Source organism: Ochotona princeps, chromosome 3 (genome assembly GCF_030435755.1).
Source record: "Ochotona princeps isolate mOchPri1 chromosome 3, mOchPri1.hap1, whole genome shotgun sequence".
NCBI classification, from domain to species: Eukaryota; Metazoa; Chordata; class Mammalia; order Lagomorpha; family Ochotonidae; genus Ochotona; species Ochotona princeps.
The window spans coordinates 6,738,346-6,762,841 of NC_080834.1; the positions used below are offsets into that span (position 1 = coordinate 6,738,346).

The 24,496-nt window shown below is 40.0% G+C and overlaps 1 protein-coding gene across 2 annotated transcripts; it reads right to left on the bottom strand.

Annotated features, from left to right (window-relative positions):
• Positions 1–24,423, bottom strand: LOC101517691 (phospholipid scramblase 1-like). Of its 2 annotated transcripts, none has more exons than XM_058661157.1 (7): positions 24,072–24,423; positions 21,559–21,601; positions 20,352–20,572; positions 18,760–18,921; positions 14,933–15,094; positions 12,723–12,772; positions 1–251 (listed from the first exon to the last, which is right to left on the bottom strand). In XM_058661157.1, the coding sequence occupies exons 1-7, from the start codon at positions 24,201–24,203 to the stop codon at positions 233–235; spliced, it is 789 nt and encodes a 262-aa protein (XP_058517140.1). In that variant the 5' UTR covers positions 24,204–24,423; the 3' UTR covers positions 1–232. The 2 variants fall into 2 exon arrangements, with proteins under 2 accessions (XP_058517140.1, XP_058517141.1); XM_058661158.1 differs by lacking the exon at positions 1–251 and adding an exon at positions 4,937–4,965.
• Between the last annotated feature and the right edge of the window lie 73 nt (positions 24,424–24,496).

The window sequence follows — 24,496 nt, forward strand, 5'->3', positions numbered from 1 at the left end:
TGAGAGAGCATGTATTCTGGGGTCCTCGGGCATCCTATGGACTGGTTCAGGGGCACACTTCCGTACCACGCAGCAGTTGTGTCATGAAAAGTTTGAAAGTTGCAGTTCGCTTGTCAGTATGAGAGCTAAAACATAGCTCTCAAAAGATAGGAGATTTCTTTATTCTTCTGTAGGTATCATGGTAATTTGAACATATTTATCAGTTTCTCTATGGAATGTCATGACAGTCGTCCTAGAAGATCGGGCGCGACCTGGCAGGAATAACAGTGAACAAGAAAACAAGCAGAAATTAGCAGAAGTTGTATGATTATTCATGCCACTATGTTAAAGAACAATTCATCATTTAAGTTGAATCACAGGTCAGAAAATGGGCCAATGAATACAACTGATGGAGATCTCATGCCAAGTTCTCTGCTTTATACTATTTATGTGAACTGAAACAGCCACTGATCAAACCCTGCATTACATAGGTTTCTGAAATTCCTTGTACATAGTCAGAGGAGCTGTGTGCATACTGATTGCAATCATATAGACCTTAAAAAAAGATTTATTTTATTTTTATTAGAAAGTCAGATACATAGAGAGGAGGAGAGACAGAGAGGAAGATCTTACATCCATTGATTCATTCCCCAAGTGGCCACAATGGCTGGAACTGCATAAATCCAAAGCCAGAGCCTCTTCTGGGTCTCCCAGATGGGTGCAGGCTCCCAAGGCTTTGGGCCATCCTCGACTGCTTTGCCAAGCCACAAGCCGGTTGCTGGATGGGAAGTAGGGTTGCAGGGATTAGAACTAGCACCCATATGGGATCCCAGCAAATGCAAGGTGAGGACTTTGGCTGCTAAGCTACTGCACTAGACTTATCATACTGACTTCTGTGACAACTTTTATTACAGTCAGCAGAAAATCAACATCCACTATACCCAATTATGGGTTTTCAGAATGCTGAAATAGGCTAACAACATGTTCCCACATCATAGAGCAAGATAAAATAATGACATACTGTATCATTGCCATCTGTGCTAACTGGCTTCCAATACAGTTTATTTATTTGAGGTTTTATTTATTTGAGAGACAGAAACAGGTTGAACACACAAACACACACACATTTCTCACTTGCTAGTTGTGGCAATAAAATTTAACAGAAAATGCGTACAAAGTAGGCAGTAGCTGATAATCTAGTTTAGAGCATAAAGTTTATCCATCACAGAATTACTTGGTATTATTTCCAGATATCTGTTGATTACTGGTATTGCCTGATTACAGTTGAAATGTCTCCTAGCAACTGATTTTTTTTTTTTTTTTTTTTTTGCAACTGATTTTTGAAAGAAACTCCCGTTTCAGAAGAGGTCGGTGTTTTTTCTGTCATTGCCAGAGAGCAGAACCTCAAAGGTTAATGACAGGAAAGCCGAATCCACAGGCAGAAACAGGTTGGTATGTTTTAAATTATGTTACTATTTCTCCCTCCTCCAGCTCTTCCTCCTTTCTTTTTTTCCTTTCACCATTCTCCCCCCACCACCCCTATATTATTACAGTAATACAGTTTTTTAGTAACTGTTACAAGTTTAACATTCTGTATTTAAGTGCATCATGGTATTGAAGATACAGGCAAAGATAGAAAACCTAGTGTCATATTGTCAAGGTATATGTCACAGTTTCATTGGGAGTTTCTTTATACTCAGTAGTGGAGGTATGTGCTATGTTGGGTCTTCGCTTCCAGTATGCTGGTCTCCATTATATAGTTCATCCATGAGCATATATATGTATATATTTGTTTGCCTATGTCTATTGTTTTGTATTTTGCATGAAGGCTATGTAAGAGAGAAGATGTATTTCTCCATTTTGTACTAGCTTTTTCCACTGAGCATAACTGTCTCCAACTGGGAGCATTTTGTTGCCGCTGGTAGAATTTCATTTGACATGTAACAGTGGCATAGGATCCATGAGTAGATGTATCACAGTTTCTTTATCCATTCTTCTTTTGATGGACATCTGGTTGTTTCTATGCCTTTGCTGTTGTGGATTATGCTACTAAAAACAGAGCATTGCAAGTCATGTTATCATGTTCAGATTTCACCTCAAGAGGCAAATTGTTCCAAGTGGCAGGTCAACATCAAGCATTGGTTCCCTAAATCTGGTTTATCTTCATATTAGTTGAGTTTATACTCTTATGTTACCTTGGATAGATCATATTTAACAGTGGAGTGTTAAAGTTAGACTTAATCTTCACTTGAAAATGAGGAGAGGTAAGTTCAGGAATCTGTTCCAACTGACTTTTGATTTCCAGCCCTGGAGTTCAGACTGTATTTCCCAGTTCTATTTCATCCCGATTTCATGCTCTAGATTTTTGTTACCCTGTTTCTGGGGATTGCTACATGTGAAGCCATGGGCTAAGATAGGAAAGTCAATAATATGGTTCATAGTTGGTGTTTCACTATCTTGTGATATGCAAATCTTTTCCCAGTTTTCTGCCTTAAGATGCAAGATTGGTCCAGTGTTGCAAAGTGGTGTGTTAAGCTGCTGCCTGCAAGACTAGCACCACCTTTGAGTATTAGTTCAAATCTTAGTCACTCCACTTCTGGTCCCACTCCCTACTAACAAGACTGGGAGAGTAGCAGAAGATGGCCCCAGTGCTTTGGCCCTGCCTCCAACATGGGAGACCCAGAGGAGACATCTGGTTCCCGGGTTCCGCCTGGCCATGACACATTTTCAATCTAGTTTCACCAAAATCCTTCTAATTTCAAAGGGAAAATGAGTAACATTTACAAGCAGAGTCTAATAATCAACCCTCTAATCAAATGATCAAAGTGTACATTATCAGTAATAGGAAATTTAAATTGAATACCGTATTAAATAAGGCATGCATCACATACATCCTGACATCCGTACAAGAAAGGAGATAACGAAGTTCTTGTGTTTTGTGTTAGATTTCAATGGCATTTAAGCAAAATGTCCCTTATGGCAATCATTTTTGTGCTGCAAAAGTAGACCTGGCCCAGAGTTGGGTATACTTTGATGCTCATTGTACACTTACCCTCAGTGCCCATCGGACTTCAAGTTCCTCCACTTGTAATTTCTGTTTAAGATAGAGAAATTTGCCAAAATATTTTACTGAAAGTCTGCTCTGTAGATTCTCTTTAATGCAGAATTTATGGGCTCATGCAGTCCGTTGGTTTTTCCAATGAATTCTAACCAGTGGCAGACAGAAAGGTTTCTATTGTTCTAACTTAAGCATACTCTTCAACAGGCACTATAAACATGTTGAGTGAACTTTGATCTGGAGCAATACAGAACTTCACTCATTTATCCATTTAGGGATGTCATCAGGCAGGAAAATTTCACAGAAAAGCTATTACTGGCTATCTGGGTATGTTTGTGTGCGGGTGGTGAGGCATGAATACAAGGGGGCTGGTAATACTTTTATTCAAAATATAACTTAGAAGCATATCAGTGTAGACAAGTTCCTAAGAACAAACTGGGAACATTTTACTCTATGGCCCCATGCATTCAGAATCTTGGTGGGGCGTGAGGGGATAGCTGAATTTATTATCTCTTCCATTACCTCAGGATAGGAAGTGCTTCCCCGACAAAGCATCTCATCTTCAGCTATGTTCCTGAAAATTGAGCATCATAACCCAAGACTGAAGGCAAAAAGGAAGCATCTCTTCCTGTTTTTAAGGTCCACTGCCCTGAAGAGAAGATTTTAAAAACATATCTGGGGACTAAGGATTTGGATCACTGTAGGGTAGGTTGGGACAGTGAATGGGTCAGTAAGTGTCCCTGATCATGGCAGAAGGGAGAAGGGGAGAAATGACTGCTGGGAGATGGAATTGTGTTCTCAGTCTTGGGAGGAAAGTTCTGAGCATGCAGTCAGTGAGGAAAAACAAAGACTTGAGATAATGAGAAGAAAAGGGCTAACAGACAACAAGGCCTGTCATTTCACCTCTGAGACACTGAGTGTAGGTACAGAGAAATTAAGTCAAAGTGAAGGAAAAACAGCATCAGGAAAAACAGACTCTAAAAATAGCCCCAAATTATCTGGGCTCCTGACATCCTGTGAGCTGTTCTCTGAGGCTCAGTTGTTAAGTTTTTTGACTAAATTTAGGCTGAAAAATATCTATTGTAATTTTAGCATTATCACAATGAACTAACAAGGAATCCTGTCATCATTCAGGTAAAATCTATTATAAAATGCTTCAAGTCACTATTAGTTACTGGTTATGAGGTATACCAGAAGTGGACACATATGTTCCCTCCACATCCTACCCAACCCCTGTCCTGACCATGCCTGCCATGCCCTGAATTATTTTTCTAGAAGAATGGATGACCCTTCTTTCTTTCCCTTCCTTTCTTCCTTCTTTCCTTCCTTCCTTCCTTCCTTCTTTCCTTTCTTTCTTCATTTTATTTCTGAAAATATTATTTATTTACTCAAAACACAATTAGAGATAAGGGGGAGAGGAATCCTCAATCCGCTGGCTCATTGATAAATGGCTGCCATGACAGAGGCTGGACCAATAGCTCTCTTTGTCCTTTTGACATATTGACATCATTCTTTGAGCACTTCCTTGTGTCACACAACTCACCTGGCATGTTTCCTTGCCATAAGTCTAACACCAACCATGTCTTGAAAAGGCTTCATTCCTTTGAACAAAAAGTAGAATCTAGAAGTCAAGATCTGGGACTTGATGAAGAGGACTTGTAAGGAATGAAGCTTTTCCTTTGCTCTCTTCAAGGAAAAAGATAAGCAAAGACAGCCCCTATGCAGAGGAGCCCAAGATTGACAGTATCTGCATGAGGCACATTGTAACGTGGGAAGATGCCCTGACTCGGCAAGTTCTTTTCTCGGTGAAGGGTGTCAATATCAGGCAAGGCAGAAAGTATTTTTATAAGATTTACCTTTTTATCCATATTTCTTAGTCCTTTCAAAGTCCTGTGACTTAAGTGTCCTGAGTTTAGCAAATCCTTCGGCTATGATAAAAAAAGAAATGAGCAAAAAATTGAGTATATAAAGGAGTTAGACAACAAAAACCATAGTACTAATGTTTAACCATACCTGCCATATTGCACATGTGAAATGTTTGTTTTGTGAATAAATAACCACAAATGGGTCATTTTCATTCACTGTTTTCAGATTTATGGTAAATCCACTCACCCCCGCAATCTGTCTTGAATGCAATCAATATTTTACAGCATTTTCATTAATGTTCAGCTGTATGTGTAATCATTAAATTTTCCAATTTTATTGAATTGCCACAAATGAATATTTTGTACCTCTATTTTCTATCCTACAAAAAAATTAGAAACCATTCCCTCAAATAAAATTGAGATTATTAGTTTTATTAATAAGTTAAAATGTTTAATTCCTGGCTTTCAAAGAATTAAATTTCAAATTATTAAAATTAAATTTTATTCTACATCACCATTTTGTATTACACATTTAGATCTATATGAAAATTTTTCATATTAGTGTTTTCTTTTTCTTTTGAAAGATTTTTTTAGGACTTATGTAAAAGGCAGAGTTGCAAAAAAAAAGAAGAGACTTAGAGGGAGATCTTTTATCCACTGATTCACTCCCTAAATGGCTGAAATACCCATTGCAGGGTTAGTCAGAAACCAAGAGCCTGGAGGACCCTCAAAGTCTCTTATGTGGATGCATGGACCCAGGCACTTGGGCCATCCTCTACTGCTTTCCCAGGCAATTAGCAGGGCTCAGATTGGAAGTAGAGTCATTGGGACTTTAACTGGTACACCAAAGGGATGCATGTTTGGCAGGTTGGAGAATTAACCTACTATGCCATGATACCAGCCCCATGTGACTTTTGAGAATTGTATAAGGAGAAGATAGTTATTCCTTACAAATTGAAGAAAGAATGAGGAATATAGATCAGTTTTAGTTTAAATTTGCTTAGTAAGAAATCAGAATTGTGTGCAAAGGAGATCAGTAAAATTAGGAAATAGCTTTGATAGAGATAACATCAATTATTCTAAGCTACATCTGGGGTGGACTGAGAACCTTCCACATGGAAAGTCCGTACCTTCTCTAATGGGTATAACTGCTGCCACCACCATGCTACCTTTCCCAAATATGTTACCAGTGAGTGCCTTGGCTATTTCCCATCATTGGAATCTGGCATGTGATGGACAACTTGAGCTCTGGGTCAGTCAACTAGACGTTGCTTTTGGTAGAATTCCTGTTGCACACTAATATTTTCATCATTTGCCACTTGGAGCTTCTGGGACTGGTAGAGATTTGCTGTCATGAGTACTTAGGATGACGAGCAACTGGAGTTCTCCTGAGAATAGAGTGTATCTTCCCCCAGCCCATTATCTCCTAAGCACATGTTTTACTTGCATGAAGCAAATGGCAAGTTGTTTAACTCTTCCCTCAGTTCAAAAGTCCCTATAAAACAGGTAGTAAAGTGCTACTTTTTTTTTCTTTCTGACAGGTAGAAAATCTGATTTGTGAGAAACAAGATGGCAGAATAATGTAAGAACATATTTCAACAGGTGGAGAGTCACTAGTCAATCTGAAGCAGAGAGGCCACGATCCTGGGAAATAGGAGAGGGCAGGGGCCAATGGGAGAGGGCTATCTAGAGACTCACGGACAAGGAGAAGCAATGGAGACAGCAGAGCAGTGTGGTAGTGACCAGATACACCAGTGGTGGTCAGTGATTGGCAATCAGAGCTCTGCTAGCCGCCATGTGAGAAGGGGAGTTCACCAGGAGCACAGGAGTTGAACAAAGGCATAGAACTGTCTATCCTGCTAATATGCTTGATTTGAGCATGAACAGAAGCAGCGTGGCAGAGTCCAAAAAGTGGGTGCAGGAAGAGGGAGAATTCCACAGCTCCCAACCAGTGTCACATCAGGTGCCATTTTGTGTTCTGAGGAAAAGACTGTGGGGCTGGTGGGACAACATCAAGCTGTGCACGCACTAAGCCAGGAACAAGCTCATTTCCAGCTTGATGCATTGCACTGTTCTCACAAGGAAAACAGTATCAATGTGATATTCCTCCAAAAATAGGGCTGGATGGTCCACAGACCTAATCAACCAGCAGGCGCAGATCTCAACCAGTGCCATACTGGGTGTCATTTTGTGTAATTCAGTAAAAGGGTATGGGGGAAGGGCTGGAGGAACAACAGCAAACTCACCTGCATTCAGCCGGGAGAGAACCCACATCTGGTTCAACACATTGCACTGGTCAAACAAGACTCACTGGCATCCTACAGGTTCCACTCAAAATATGTCTGGGTGCACTCCAGACCTAATAATCAGCAGGCCCAGACTTCACAAGTACTACATCACATGTCATTTTGTGTACTGAAGAAAAGGCTGTAGGGCTGAAGGAACAACAGTGAGCTGCACAGGAGCTAAGCTGGAAGAGATGTGACTTCTGGCTCAATGCATTGAATTGGTATGACAGGGGAAATAGTACCAAACTGACACCCTACAGGTTCCACCCAAAATAGGTCCAGGTGGCCTTCAGACCTAATGGCCAGCAGATTTTGGCAAGACCAACATTTCTGAAAAACCAGTGATTTAGGACAGCTAGTATCTCCCTAATCCCAGACACTGCTCAAACTGGAGGTAGGATAAAGGCTTTGCAGGCAATAGTGCAGCCACAACACAGAATCACATGGGTATGAAAAGTGGTGAGCCAGGAGCTAGAGCTGGATGGAGTAGCACTAGTAACAAATGAAGAATTAGGTACTGACCACGATAAGTAGAACTGACCAACAGACCAGTAGGCAACACAGCTTAGAAACTGTCCGAAGGATAGGAATCTGTTAACCAGAATAGCAATGAGCAGGAGTAAAAGAAGAATCAGAGGCACATGAATATTACTCATGCCTACCCTGCAAAGGAGCAAAAACCGTTGTTAACCTTAGAATTAACTAAAGAAGACAAAAAGAAAATGAGGGATACAGAATTTTAAAAAAAGCTTGTTATAAAGCTTCTTATCAACAATAAGAAGCACATGCGGAAGTTCAAGGAATTTAAGGAATACATTACACAGGAAATAGCGACACTGAAACCAAATCAAGCTGAATTACTAAACATGAAGTACACTGAAATATACACTAAAAATGGAGCAAACTCAAAATTTGATCAAAGCCTCAATAATAGAAGGAGTGAGACAGAAGAAAGAACTTCAGAATTGCAAGACATTTCTTTCAACAATGGAGAGAAAAATCAAAAAGCTACAAGAGAAACGAAATCAAACCAAGAAAAAGTATTCAAGAATTAAGGGACACTATTAAAAGGCTGAATATAAGAGTTATGGGAGTTCCAGAAGACACAGGAAGAGCAGCTGATCTTAAAAATGTATTCTACTAAATGATAAAGGAAAACTTCGCTAATTTGGAGAAAGAATTAGGAAATAAAATACAGGAGGGGCAAAGAGCTCCCAATAGAGTTGACTAAAAGTGATCTTTGCCATGACGCATGATAATCAAGCTCTATCCAGTTGAACACAGGGAAAAGACCCTTAAATATGCACATGAAAACATCAATTAACATATAGAGGAACCACAATCTGACTCACTGTTGACCTATCAGAAGAAACTCCACAGGTGAGAAGAGAATGGAGTGACAGATTCCCAAATCTAAAAGGAAAAAATAAAATGTGAGCCAAGAATAACTTACCCATCAAAGCTTTCCTTTATCTTTGAAAATGCAATAAAATCCTTCCGCTATAAAGAGAAGCTCAAAATTCACTTCATTCAGACCGTCTCTACAAATGGTATTTAAAGATGTGCTATTGCATGTCCATAGTGTATACAAACTCCAAGGCTGAAAAATAACTAATCATCATGGTACCCCCTTCAAAATAACAAAAGCAGAAAATGAAATACCTGGGAATAAATTTAACTGAAGATGTGGAAGACCTGTTTGAGGAAATCTACAAAACATTAAAAAAAAGAAGAAGAAGAAGAAGAAATAGAAGAAAACTCCACAAAGTGGAGAAATATACCATGTTCCTGGATTGGCAAAGTCAGTAACATCAAAATATCCGTATTCGTGAAAGCAATATATAGGTTCGCATGATCTCAATCAAATTACCAAGGAAATTCTTTATAGAGCTGGAAAAATGATACAAAGGTTCATCTGGAAACACAAAATAAAACATGAATACCCAGAACCATCCTAAAGAATAAGAACCTAGTGGGAGGGATCACAATCCCAGACCTTTGGACATATTAGACAGTGGTAGTAATCAAAACAGCCTGGTACTGGCACAAAAACAGAGAGGAAGACCAATGGAGCAGAATAGAAGCATCAAAAGGAAATCCACACAGGCTCAGCCATGTAATCTTTGACAAGAAAACAGAAAACAATCCAGGCAAAAATCTGGGTCTATTCAACAAATGCTGTTGGGACAATAGGTTAATAGCCTACAGAAATAAGAAGCAAGACCCACACCTTTCCCCATACACAAAGATCAAATCTAAATGGATAAAAGACCTATACCTACATCCAGAAATCATCAAAATTTTGGAAGAAGTTGGAATCACTGCAAGATATAGGTGTAAGTCTCTGACTTCCTAGAAAAATCATCCAAAGCAAAGGAAGTCAAGACTAAAGCAAACAAATGGGACTACATCAAGCTAAGGAGCTTCTGCACAGCAAAGGAAGCAATCAACAAATTTAAAAAGGCAACCAAAAGAACGGGAGAAAATCTTTGCATACTTCATAGGAAATAAGGGCTAATCTCCAGAATATAGAAAGAATTCCAGGACAACCGTAACAACAAAACAAACAAACCAGTCAAGAAACAGACAAGGGAAATGGGCAGACATGTAACAAAGGGACAAATCCAAATGGCTAACAGGCATATGAAAAAATGCTCAACCTCCCTGGCATCAAGGTAAATTCAAATAAAAACATCACTGAGATACTACTGAACTGCAGTAAGAATGGCCCACGTACAGAAAACCACTAACAACACCTGCTGGCAAGGATGCCGGGAAAAAGGAACCCTCCTAACCGATGCTGTGGCAAAGCCCAACCAACCCTCACCCACTCTAATTTTTGCTTGCACAGTAGAAACAGTCAGCCCAACCTCAACCTTCCCTGATCTAGCTCACATGAGGCCCACAGGTGTTGTAGCCCTGCCTGGTCTGGTCTTCTCCCATCCCAACTCAGGCTTTCCAGTGGGAGTGGCTGTCCAACAGGGGAGCCCACATTCCCCCTGCCAGTTTTGCCCCGTCCCTCCTGGTTCTCACCTTGTTGTTTGGGTGCTACAATCACATCTGGCACAGCTCACCTCACCTTGTCATTCCATAATGTGCACTGGTTTGTGTCACAACCGAAGTTGGACTGACCCACACTCTGTTCTGGTGCTCGGATTCACCAGCAGGTGATGTTAATGGGTTTATCCTGGTCTGCCCCACCCCCCACCTATGCCATAAGTATGCCAGTGGGTATCTTTCTCTGGTCTGGGTTGCTCCCTCTCATGGTTCTTGCACTCACTTGTAGGGACCGTGTCCTGATAGAGGAGTCTCCCAAGCTCATCCATCAGAACCTCTCTCTATGCCAGATCTTGCACGTACTGGTGGGTCCATGGGCCAGCCCTCTTTGCTACCCTTCAATCTATTCCAGTTCTTACTACTGGATGTTTCAGCCCAGCCAAGGCTTGTCCATACCTAGACACTGCTCACACATGGCTCAGTAGGGGCAGAGACTCAGCCTAGTCTGTCCTACATTTACCCAGGTTCTCCAGAGCACCAGATGGTGCTGGCATCTATCCCAGCTCGGTGTGCCCAGCTCCAGTCCACTCTTGTGCCTAGGGAGACTGCATCCATATCCAGACCAGAATGCAGCCCCCACTCTGGTCCCTGTTTTCTCCCGTGGGAACCCAACCCAGCAAGGTTGTACTCTCACAGCTCCACAACCAAGTCTATTCCCAGCCCTAGATTACATGCGTGCCAGTGGTTGCTCTGACCCAGTTGGCTTAGCCCCTCACCTCCCTCAGCCTTTGCCTTCAATGCTGTGGTATAGTATCCCTGACTTACACAGACCAGTCGGTGTAAGAGCCTAGTTCGGCATGACTTGTGCTCCATATTGATTTCTATTCTTTCTTATGAATTTTTTGCTTGGCCATGCCCAGTCCACCCCCTTCCAGTTGCACTTTGGCCCACCTCACATCCTATTTTAGGATTCACTTTTGGGTGAATGCTGCCTTGACCTGCCCAGACTGCTATTGGTTCCTTTACCCATAAGTGATGGAAGGTGCCATGGTCACACCTAGCTCAGCCCATATCCACCCCAGTTCGCAAGCTAACCTATGGGACTTGTATTTCCACAGGGTTGGGCCCACTGGGGGCTTAATCTGTCAAGTTAAACTGCAGAACCACCTGGAGGGTGCATAATCCGAGAGTGGAAGTGGCCTAGTAGGGAGATAGTGGGCACCTCCCTCTTGGGTTACCACTCCCACTGAAGAGCACGAAAACCAGGAAAGGGACAGGGGTGGCTAGGCAGAAAGGCACCTGCCAGTATGTGTGTGGGCTAGATAGTAGGGTTGGTTGGGTTGAACTAGGCTTCAATGCCCATTGACATGTATGAGAACTAAATGAGATGTGGGACAGACTGAATAGTCTGCGGTGCATATTGGCAAGCAAGGGAACAGGGTAGGGGGCAGGCCTGGTGGAGGGTTATGGGGAGTCGCCCCAACTAGGCTACAGCTCCCACTGGTTTGTGTGAGGGCTGAGTATGAAGTGGACAGGATTGGGCTGGACTACAACACCCATCAGTTCACATTGAAAACAAGGGCTGGAAACAGAACTGACTCAGTAATCACAACGACCAGCATGTGCATAAACTGATTGGGGCGACGGACAGTGCCAGACCCTGTACTGGCAGGCGCACACACAAGAATCAGGTCTGGCATCACCTCAGACAAAGTTTCTTTGGAGAACCCTCCAACTGAACTGCTGATCTTAGAACCCCAACCATGAAGAGACTATGTCAGCCAGTGGATTCTGAATAGATTTCATTGTGCTTGGAATGGTGAGATTGGCAGCAATTCAGAACTGTTGAACTATCAAAACTGCTTGAGCAGGACGCTTGGAGCGTGCCTCACGTTGGGGATCTGGGATGGGTGGGAGGCTGGGTGGGGCTTCTCCCTTAGTTTCTCCCCTGAACCCAGATACAGGGGAAAAAAGTGATGATATTAGTGTGGAAACAATGGTATTACCCACTTTCCTGTAGCCCTGATCCTTTGTACCCTAACCAACTAAGTAAGAACATAAAAAAAAAAAAAAGGAACCCTCCTTCACTGTTGGTGGAATCACAGGCTGGTGCAACCACTACGGAAATCAGTACAGAGAATATTCAGGCAACTGAAAATCCACCTGCCATATGACCTAGCAATAGCACTCCTAGGAATATATCCTAAAAGCCTTATCACATGAGAAAGCAACATGCACCCATAGGTTCATAGCAGCAAAATCAACAATCGCAAAAACACGGAAGCCACCAAAATGTCATCAACAGAAGACTGGATAAGGAAACGATGCTTCATCTACTTTATGGAAAACTACTCAACTATTTTAAAAAATGAAATATATTTAAAAAAAATGAAATAACATACCTGGAAGTACAGGTGGCACAGGTTAATTCATAAGGTACTAACAATTTTAATATAGTATAGAAAGCTGCATTTGTATATGTTGCTAGCATATAGAGAGATTGCAGTTATTCAAGATTTACATTAATCCACTTACAGAAACAGAAACTGTTGGAGATTGCTCCTGCTTTCAAAAAAGATGAAGTCCTAGATAAAGTGGAAATACAGAAATGAGTTTTTGGCAACAAAACAGATAAGTTCTTAGGTGCAGAAAAACTAAGGTATCTGATAAAACATAGAGAAATAGCTGTCACATAAGAAAAAGCTAATGCCATAAGTAAATTTACCTAATGTTCAAATTTGAATGCTTCATAAATGCGTTTTTACACATTGTGTTCACACAGATATTTAAACATGCATCACAAACTGCAAAGGGATGGTACCTTTAAAAATCTGTTTTGTTTTATTTTATTTTTTATTTTGAATTTTTCGGTACAATTCCATAGGGTTTGGGATTTCCACCTCTAAACTCCCACCTACCCACCCTGAATGATTTTCCCCATATTATTACAATAGCATAGTCCTTCCTAAGCAGTCATTAATCCATCAGTCTGTTACTTAAGTGTGCTGCGGCATTGCTGGTACAGACAATGTCAGCCAGGCCAGCATCCCATTGTCCAGTGATGTCCAACAGTTTCATTGAGAATCCGTCTTTGATTTGGAAGTAGGGGTGCATGTTGCATTGTATCCTCACATCTGGATATGGTAGTTTCTATCCTGCCATCACTATATATTCCCTTCATTGAGAAGCCACAAAACAAAGTGAACAACAAGTATGAGGTTAAGCCTTTTTTGCTGGGCTTTATTGATCTTTTTTTCTGATCACATCCTGACAATCAATGTTTGATATACTCATTGAATGTATTAAGCCACAGCTCCACAGGAGTTTCCTGGAAGTTCTGAAAATAGAGATGGTTTGGTCCCACCTGCAAAGATTTCATTTAATAGGTGTGAATGCATTCTGTAAATGGGGAGCTCGAAAAGTTATCCATGTGCTTTTTATGTTTAGCTAATGTTGAGAATGGCTGATTTGTTCCCACAATATTCAATACTAACAGCATTTTGGAATCACCTGGAAAGCTGTACAAATTTGTCATTTGGAGTTTCTGACATGTTGAACTAAGCCATGATTCCATAATAGGGTTTTTAAAAGCTCACAATGACGATTCTATCCCCTGTATTTTCATAAATAATTAGTCAAATCTAGAGTATGGACTGGATATATACTGTTATTTAATATGTGAATAGGGAATTTGATTTACTAGTGAGTCACTTTAAAAATCTGCATGTTTTGCTAAGATTATCCATTTCAGCCAGGATTACAGAAGTCCTAAGCACCAACTTTGGTTTTTTTTTTTTTAAGATTATTGTATTATTATTGGAAAGCTGGATATACAGAGAGGAGGAGAGACAGAGAGGAAGATCTTCCATCCGATGTTTTGCTCCCCAAGTGAGCCGCAACAGGCCGGTGCGCGCCGATCCGATGCTGGGAACCAAGAACCTCTTCTGGGTCTCCCACATGGGTGCAGTGTCCCAAAGCTTTGGGCCGTCCTTGACTGCTTTCCCAGGCCACAAGCAGGGAGCCGGATGGGAAGTGGAGCTGCCGGGATTAGAACCGACGCCGATATGGGATCCCGGCGCGTTCAAGGTGAGGATTTTTAGCCGCTAGGCCACGCCGCCAGGCCCAACTTTGGTTTTTGAAACATGTTTTTATATTAATTTGAAAGGCAGAGTTGCCGAGGGAGAGAAAGAGAAACTATTCCATCTGTTGTTTAACTCCCCAAATGACCACAAATTGCCAGCAGAAGGCCAGGACAAAGCTGCGAGCCAGGAGCTTCATTCAGATCTCCCATGTGGATGGCTGGGACGCAAGTACTTGCGCCATCTTCCACTGCTATCCCAGACACATTAACAGGAAGCTGGATCATAACTGGTTTATGCACGACTCCGACAAGCTCTCAGATGAAATGCTGTCTTAGCAGGCAGCAACTTCACCCCTGCACAACAAAGGTAGCCCCCACAACTGGGACTTTTTAAAACAATCTCCACACCCCAAACCTCATCCAGAGACCTCTCCTTAACAAATAAATTCCTACCTTGCCATGTGACAATGCATAGACTCTTGGGGCAGAAACTAGTCATTTCTGAATCCCAAGTGTCACATCCTAACAGAATTTCAGAGCTGGGATGAAAAGGGAATCTTGTATAAAAACTATATATTTAATCTTAAAATGTACAATTTACTTAATTACTTCAGAGTGATTCCAGAAAATGTATTCTAACCAAGATTAGCGATAATAGACTTACAATGAGGAAGCAGGCACCCAGCACCAGAACTTTCATTGTCTCGCTAACGTCTTCAGGAAACTGGATTGCAATGTTACCAGCATTTACTAAAAACTCTTTTATAAAGCCAGATGACTGCTTGGAAATCTTGCCAACCACATCATCTTCATCAACAGATTTAATCTAAATTATAAATCAAAACAGACAGAAAGTTGTTACACAATTCTAGAGAATAATAAAACTACTAACAACGTTGTGGGAAAAGCAAAAATTGCATTAAAATTATGCAGCACATGTACTGATGAATATTAGAATCCTCGCTTGATGAAGACAAGTTGGACAAGTTGTGTTATCTACTTATTCATAAGAAAAAAATGTCACTTTTCAGGTTGGTTAACACAGCTAAGTGCCGTGAAGGTGGTTTGCCCCAATTTTATAGTAACACAAGCTCCCATCTTCTGGACATTTCCAGAACTCACACAGACAACCTCGTCTTCTGGCTGTTTCCTTTATAATAGGTCGGAAAACAGGATTAAAATGTGCCTGAAATTTTCAAAACATTTTATTTATTTATTTATTTATTTGCTCACTTACTTATTTATTTATTTGGAAAGTCAGATATGCCGAGAGGAGGAGAGGTAGAGAAGAAGATCTGTCTGATGACTCACTCCGCAAGTGACTGATCCGCAGCCAGGAGCCTGAAACCTGAAGCTTCTTCCTGGTTTCCCACATGGGTGCAGGCTCCCAGGGCTTTGGACCGTCCTCCACTGCTTTCCCAGGCCACAAACAGAGAGCTGGACAGCAAGCAGGGCTGCCGGGATGAGAACCGGCATCAATATGAGATCCTGGTGCATGCAAGGCGAGGACTTTAGCAACCAGGCTACCACCCCTGGCCCTGTGCCTGAATTTTAAGATTAGCCATTTTTGAAAATGAAGAGAAAGTTATGGGAACTCTGGTTTGTAGCTTGGCTAGAAGTGTGGGTGCTCCTGGCTGTGTGATGCCGGGCTTAGCTCCAAGAAGATCTTGTAACACAGAGCCCTGAATCTGTGCCAGCTGAGTTATGGTCATGTCCTAACTGAAGTGAGCTCCAGGGCACTCAGCTGGTGCCTAGAAAGTTAGCAAATGAATTGGCATTAAAAAAAAAGAGAAGATAATCCGCACATTTGGTATCAAAAGTGTAAGTAATAAAGGAAAAGTTAAACATGTAATTGTTACTAAAGGATAATATTACTGTGATAATACAGTAGAAAATGCCAAGGGGAAATGGGTTGGGTAGAAGGAGAGGAGGGAGGAATTTCCATACCTACAAAAGTATATCATGGAAAATGGTAATACAAGAGTAAAGCAAGTGAGGACAAAAAAAAGGAATTGTAATGTATTACATTAGCAGATTTATAAATTTATGAATTCAATTGCAAAAAATTACTAAACATGTTCCAAATAGAAAACTAGAGTCACAACTAATTTAACAACTTTCGATAGAATACTAGCAACCAAACAAGTATCAAAAGAATATAGTACTATGAAGTATAAAAATTTCAGAAAATTTATACAATAAAAACCGTGATCCTTGGAATGGTAGCAAAAGAAAATTTATTTTAAATTATTGCTGCAGAATTTAAAAAAAAACATTTAGTATATTACTTGTTTATAGAGCTATATAATTAATGAGCAATATAATCCCTATAACAATCTCCCAAGAAACATTATACTTGATTTTATTCGGAAAAACTGAAACAAAAAGAGATTAAGCAATGGAACTAAGTCCTAACAGAAAAAAAGTTGTAGGGTTAAATTTCACATCCAGATAATCCGGGTGTTTAGTACACCTTCTTGGCTCTTATAATAGTCTGATTTTTTAGAAAGTTAAGAATCAAATCTCAACAGATATTAGGACCAGGATCACAATCAATAATCCATGGATTCAATCTGTCTCCATCTTATTTTTGGCAACACAGACCTTTAAGAACATAGCTGGGCTCGGCAGCGTGGCCTGGTGGCTAAGGTCCTCGCCTTGATCCCGTGTGGCCACTGGTTCTAATCCCGGCAGCTCCACTTCCTCTCTATCTCTCCTCCTCTCAGTATATCTGAAGTAGCAGGTTAATCCTCCTGCTGTAGTGCCAGCATTCAATATGGGCCTGGTTTGTGTCCTGGCCATGCCCCTTATGATCCACCTCCTTCTTAATGGCCTGGAAAAGCAGGAAAAGATGACCTTGCACCCCTGTAACCATGTGGGAGATGCAACTGAAGCTCCTGGCACCTAGCTTCAGACCTGTTCAGCCTTGCCCATGACAGCCATTTGGGAAATGAACCAGTAGATGAAAGACTTCTCTCTCTCCCTCTCTCTCTTCTATTCTCTCAAGTAAAATAAAGAAATTTTTTCTAAAATGGAACATAACTATGCATGTTCATTTGTGTGTTTTACATTGCTGCGTTCATGCAATGACGACAGAACTGAGTAATAGAAAAAAGTGACCTTATAGCATAAAAACTCAAATTTATTTTATTTGGCACTGACGAAAAACTATTAGCTTACTTAGTTTCTGGATAGACTTAGAACAGATGTGAATATTTGTCAGCATGGTTAACAGCTGCTTGGGATATCTCAGTGAATATCTGTCAGCATGGTTAACAGCTGCTTGGAATATCTCAAGGCCCATATCTTGGTGCCTGATTCAAATCCCAGCCATGCGGCTTATGATACAGCTCCTTGGGAAAAAGTACACAGTGACTTCAGTACTCAGCCCCTGCCAAGCACGCTGGCAACAGCGTTAAGTTCTGGGTTCCCGGATTTAGTCGGCACTGGATTTAGTCGGCATACCCTTGGCTGTTATCTGCCTTCTAAATGAAATGAAAACAAATAAGGGAAACTAAAAGCAAATAGAAATAGACAAATTTCATCTGCAACACTATGGCAAAAATCTTCATGAAACATTTGTTAGCATTTCGATTAAAATATCAATTTGTTAGATATTAGTATAATTGCCATTTTGGAAGTTAGATAAACTTGACTACCATAGAATTCTTAACTAACCAGATATTAAATTAATTATCTGACCAGAAAAATTGAAAGCTGTGTTAACAGAGAGGTGGGAAATAGAATGAAATTAATCTGGAGAGTAGAAACCCTTAGGAATACGAGGAATGCTGTTAGAGCCACCACTTATTACCAAAGAGTAGTTCTTCTCACCTCTAGATTTTTATTTCTTCTGTGGAAAGGTAGCCAAGTTTATCTAACTTCCAGAGAGGCAGAAAGTTAAACAATCCCAAGATATTTAGACTGCAGTTTAAAAATGTGAATTATGAAGCTACGCCATTTGTCAGAGCACCCGTATAATAATGTACCTCCAGGAGACAAGTATGTGACCATATTGTAACTTGCAATGATTCGGTTGAACACAGGGTTAAGTGCGAGGTTACAGAACAGCACTGGTGGTCAGTACATACTACGCCTCCACCAACTTGCTTAAAATTGTCTTTGTATAGTTGAGCTTCTACTAGGAACTTTAGAATGACAGATCTCCTAAACTTGGCCTAGGAATTTTCAATATGTGTTTTGAATTAAGGATAGATTCACACGTTCTGACCATTAGATTTAGATATTACACAATGTCACCATTCAAACACCACTGTTTATGTTTTAGACATTATGTTTGGTTTGGTCTGACATTAGCCTTCAATTTGAGAACTAATTACCATTCTGACCTGGAGTAGCTGTCTTACCACATTATGTCCCTGTTGAGATATTCAGATACAAGCATCTGCTCAATGCATATATAACATTCACAAAATTCTATTCTATTTGCATTTAGAAAGAAATTCATGTAAACCTTATCACAGCTATTACCTCAAAGTTAACTTCTCGACAACAGTTCCATAAACAGCATGGGCCGCTAATATTTAGCACATCCTTCCTCTTCGCGTTTTGAATTATGAACATTGGCAGACGTGGGTGCCAGATTTGAATAACATAACCTATCAGTACACCAGGAGGAGCTTGGACATTTAGCTACAAATGAAAAAGCATTTAAAAATGTAATAATCAACACGATTCTGAATGCTACCAGCTCTTAATTACTAGGCACTTATTAAATGCCATTCTTCTATTTCACAACACATACTAGATTGGTACTATTAATATCCCTATGTTATAGAGGACATAAATGTGGGACAGAGGTAAATTAACTTACATCAGACTTTTCACCTGCCGTTTCAGGTAGATGAGTAGAAATTTGGGCAGACTGCAGTAATCTTCACAGCCTTTAATCACTGATCTACACATACATGTATATGTGTATATAAATATACATATGTATATAAATTTCTGCCCATAAGTAAAATGGTTAACCCATGAAGGAATTGCCTTCTTAAAACTCTTTAACAATTAAATAAAACATAAATATGGAGAGCAGCTTGATCATGGTTGCAAATTTGAAACTGAAGTGTCAATGATGCTAGCATGGAAAGAATCAGAGCATTTGAACGTTGGCTGTTATTTATTAGACGTGCAGCCATGAGACTGCCTCATATGTTCATCCGTAAATGACAAGTTTTAGGACCATTTGGAAAGATCAAATAGTAAAATGGATGTCCATGAGCTCATTCTACTGCACAGCATTTGCCATCAAAATGTTTGTCCTCAGCTATTGTCATGGACTATGCCCAACCTAACTTGGGCGGAAAAGAAGGCAGCAACGCCATGAATAAATTCAGTTCTTTTTTCAAGAACTGAAACTAACCAAATGCCTGTACTTCTGTGCCATGCTCTCCCAGAATCATCTGGATTGTAGTTACCCAGAGAGAGCTGATCTTGTGCTAATGAGCCGGTAGCAAGGCCAACTTTCGTGTAATGTCTCTGTAACAGGGCGTTGCCCCAGCAATCCTCATTCTGTCTGAGTAGGCTCTTGAGTGATGCGAAACAAATGGCTGTCCCTTACAAAGCTGGAAACACTCCCACAAACAGCATCACGAAGACCAAGGACACGGATATGCAAAATGTTACTTAATATAAGAAAAGCACAAAATATGAAATTTTTTTTAGTTGTCTTCTCTTTCTCATTTAATAGACTGTCCAAACTTATGGACGAAATGATAAAATGAATGTCCTTCCCCTCATTTTTTTCTATCCGTGTGTGCTTAGAAAAGTATGAACAGATAGTCCCAGCGGTGCAACACAATTGGATTTGGCTTGAAGAACTTCTGATAAGCGATTTGATCAAAGGGCCCAGATTCTTCTACGAATATCAGGAACCCTAACGTTAATCTCACAAAGCAGACCACTCAGAGACATGGACCTTAGCTGTCTAAAAACTAAAATTAGAGGCCACAGGTCAATTCTCCTATCAATCGCATCGGAATACATGTGTTCAATAAAGGAGTGAACAGTAATGCTGAACTGCTTCCTCCCTTGACAACCTGCCCTGGTAGCCACTCACTGACCTCTTGGAGACAGCAGGGGAAGCAGCACCTGCTACATCTCAGGGCTCTCTCCAAAGTGATTACTTCTTGCTCCATATCATTAAAAATTCTCAGAGTAAAAGGTCTGGCTGACCCACAGCAAACTCGGGAACAGCAGGAAGAATCTTCCACTGCAAAGAAAATCATCTGTCCAAGATTGTTTTTAATTTCGTACTTGTTTCTTTTGAAGGAATTTGCAATGACTAAAAACAAAAAGAGAAAATCACAGCCGTCATTAGGTGAAGAACACTAAATGTACTCTAAGATATAAACAAAGCTACACCAGTTTCAGATTATGTTCTAGAGAGAAAAAAAGGACCAGAAGGATATTTATGGGAAACCCTGACTGAGAAAAGAAGGGAAGGAGAAAGGACGAGAAGTTATTGAAGTTCAGGAAGTTGACATATCTTATGCAGACCCAGAGAAAAACATTTTTTAAAAAAATGACCTGGCACAGTAGCCTAGCAGCTTAAGTCTTCACCATGGATGGGTGAAGATGAGTTTAACAGACATGTTCTATAAAATAGTTGAGCTTTCATGGTACTCATATCTAGAGGAAAGTCATTGATGTTCATGATTCTACTCGAATCTTATCCACCATGATGATGAGCTGTCGTGTGGCATCTAATGGCTTCTTAGGTGTGGTCTTACACCTCAGGAAAACAGAACCCCTGGAAAACAGAAGGTGGTCTCATGCCAGTTCAGCGGAAGTATGTGTGCTCTTCCTGGTGGCCAAGTCTCCACACCTGCTGATGGGTGTGCACTAACTCTCCAGTGTGTTTCAGCCAAGTTAACAATCCACAGCCCTTGGGACAAAAGTTGCACTGGGTGCGTCTGAATGCCCAAGGGAAACCGTGGCTATGAACATCCTCATCCAAGTGTGAGCACACTCCTCGCTGGCAATGCTCTGATAGAACTAAATTTTGCACATTCTGTCCTATTCTCAAGAGCATCACAAAAAAGGAACACACCAGATGTGGTAGAAGCTAACAAAAGGGGCAGACATATCTTAAGTGATTTGCAGGGATGGGGGAACAAGGTGAATCTAAATTTTTTCATTCATTGTGAGGCAAAACATTTATAAATAATCAGGTTTATGATATCATCATCCACAATGCTATGTTTGTGTTTCTTTTTCTGCATTAACCTCTTTTCTTTCTCAAATATTATGAAAATAATAAATACATACCATCCAGAAATGTAATTTTCTGATGAATTAATGTTTCATTCACCTAAATATAAAGAAATCTAGTTGTAACTAAGTCAAAAATTTTCTTCAACCAACAAATACTCCTGTTTTATGTTTACTGCTACATATTATTAATCATCAAAAGTATCAACATTATCACTTTATTGGTAGTTTGTATTATTCTTTAGTGCAATACTAAAGTTAATGCTCTCAAAAAATATGGCTATCAAAACATTTAGTATTAATATGTGCAAATGTAGGCCAAAAATTTATCTTATTGTAGAATTTCTGTAAAAATTATGAAATCACAATTCTTCCAGAGTAGATTTAACAAATATGCAGTTGTCTTTATTGCATTTAAGGAAGTTTTCCCTACACATCTTAAATCAGTTTTTGTTGTTGCTGTTGCTTGAAACAAATATCTTAAAGATAATATCAAAATTTTGGCAAATGTTTCAAAACATTATCTAAACACAATCCTTCTCTTTCAACTTTTCAGCACTTTGAAAACACAATTAAACAAGAACACACACTTCAGGGCCTGTGTGATGGCCTAGTGGCTGAATCTTCGCCTTGTGTGTGCCTAGATCCCATATGAAAGTCAGTTCTTGTCTTGACTGCTCCACTTCCCATCCAGCTCCCTGCTTGTGCCTTGGGAAAGCAGAGAAGGATGGCCCAAAGCCTTGGGGTCCTGCACCCGTATGGGAGACCCCAAGGAAGTTCTTGGTCCCTGGCTTAGGATCGGCTCAGCTCCAGCCACTGAGGAGTAAACCAGAAGACAGAAGCTCTTTCTCTCTCTCTCCTTCTCTGTGTAATCTACCTTTCCAATAAAAATAAATAAAGTGAATCTTTAAAAAAAACACTTGAGTTACATTAGTTTAAAAGCATGTTTCCACGTGATAGAACAAGTGACCATTGCAATCAACAGATAAATTAAAATCACAAGTATTTTATGGTTAAATATATCGTCTCATTTTTGTATCACTGACACCCAAGATGAAAATAAATAAATAAATATCTAATTCCTGTAGGTATCCGTGTCTTTGCATCTATCTCCTTCGAAATACTTTATAGCAGTATGTAATAGCTTATTTGTGCATTAAATTATTAATTCTGCCCAAATTATTATTTTAAAGTGTAGCAAAATCAGTAGCAAATGCTACATTCCTTACTTTGTGCAATACCTTGATTCAAAAATAATCTACTCTAAAAATTCCTGAAGAACTATGGAGTACTAAACATTACTATAATGTATACAGTCCAGTCTGCTGCTGTTACAGAGTTTGACAGAGAATTCATTTGTTGATCACTGTTTGAATATCACGTAGCTATTTATTTATCTATTTATAGATAGACATCTGGAAATTGGTATTCTTGCTTTACCTGCCTGATGCTGAACACAACTAGACTTCACATTGTTGAGGTAAGTTGTAGACTAATATAGTAACCTCCAAGATTTTATAAAAATTCAGCTTTTAAGATTTCATTTGTAAATTTGAGTGTTCCAAAGAAGAACAGCCACATTGTAAAAGTCTAATTTTAAGAATTTGAGAAAATGGTGTCATGGGATATATAACACATTTATTTTATTTGTGTATCGTTTACTGAAAATGAACTATAACATTTACTAGAACTTTATTTTCAAATGTCAAGAAATTATTCATGAGATTTAAGCATGATGGATACAGAAGCAAGGTACCAAGACTAAAAGAGGGTTCCATTTAGGTTGTAAATCCTGAAAAAGTTATATAATACCTTTGAGCCAAAATTTTCTGTTGGGCAAAACAGTGATAATTAGGACATCTGGATATCATAGAAGTTCTTAAGTATTATGTAAATTTATACACACATACGCATATATTATACTTAGGACAAAACCTAAATGTTTACTCTTCACTGTTTCATAGATTATACTCAAGATCACAGGAAACACAGTTTTCTCATTCAGATTTTGCTTAAATAATGAATTAAATCTGAAAAAAATAGACTTGGCTATTAAGTGAGCATGCTTTTTGGCATTTATTACTTCAAGAAACATAAGTGTGCTGGTCCATTTTCATTGTCAGTAGGACAATGCTAGAGGCCGAGTAAATTTTGAAGAAAGATTTGTTTGGCACGCAGTTCTGATGCAGGATTAATGGGTCGCATCTCACAGCGTTCTCGCTGACTAGGTGTAGGGCATCGGATGTGAGAGATAGTCTATGAGCCTGTACATGCTATTGTCACCCCCTTCTTACAAGTCACCCGTAATTAAATCAGGCATGATCCGCCATGACGACTTTAAAGTGGGATGCTGATCATTGCCCAAATGTCCCACTTGAAATCATCGCGATCACTTTTTTTTTTACCCCTTTTATTCTACATAGGAGTTCAGTTTTAGCATATGAAGTCTACAATGGCTTCTTCAAGCATATCCAAATCATATCATTAGGTAAGTATTTAACTGTATTTTAACCTGGTAGACAAACTAGAAGCTTGTTTTGATTTAATGAGCACTCTGCATGTAAAATTACCTGTCTTAAGCATTCCAATCCTGGCGGACAGTTCCATGAGTATAACGGTGCTGGCATCTCTACTATTGCTCCAGTTTCGTTTGACAGATGACATCCTGGCTGGTTTTGAACAGGCAAGTTGATGGAATCCATAACTAAACCACCAGCTGATGGGCCTGGGTAGACCTCTGGAAGAGCAACCTGGGCATGTGCAGAAGCATCCCCAGTCTCTGAACTGCAACCCTCAGTCTGCTTAGTCTCTGAGGACAAGCTCTTAGCGTGCGCAGCTTCAGCCAGTGACTTGGCACCTGCAACCCTGTACTCTTCGTAAGCACCTTGGGGATCTGATCCTGCATCCTTAGCCTGTGAGTACGAACCCCAAGGTCCTACCCGGGTCTCCTCGGGCTCTGAGAACGAGCTCTCCGTGTCTGGATCTACAGACTTCC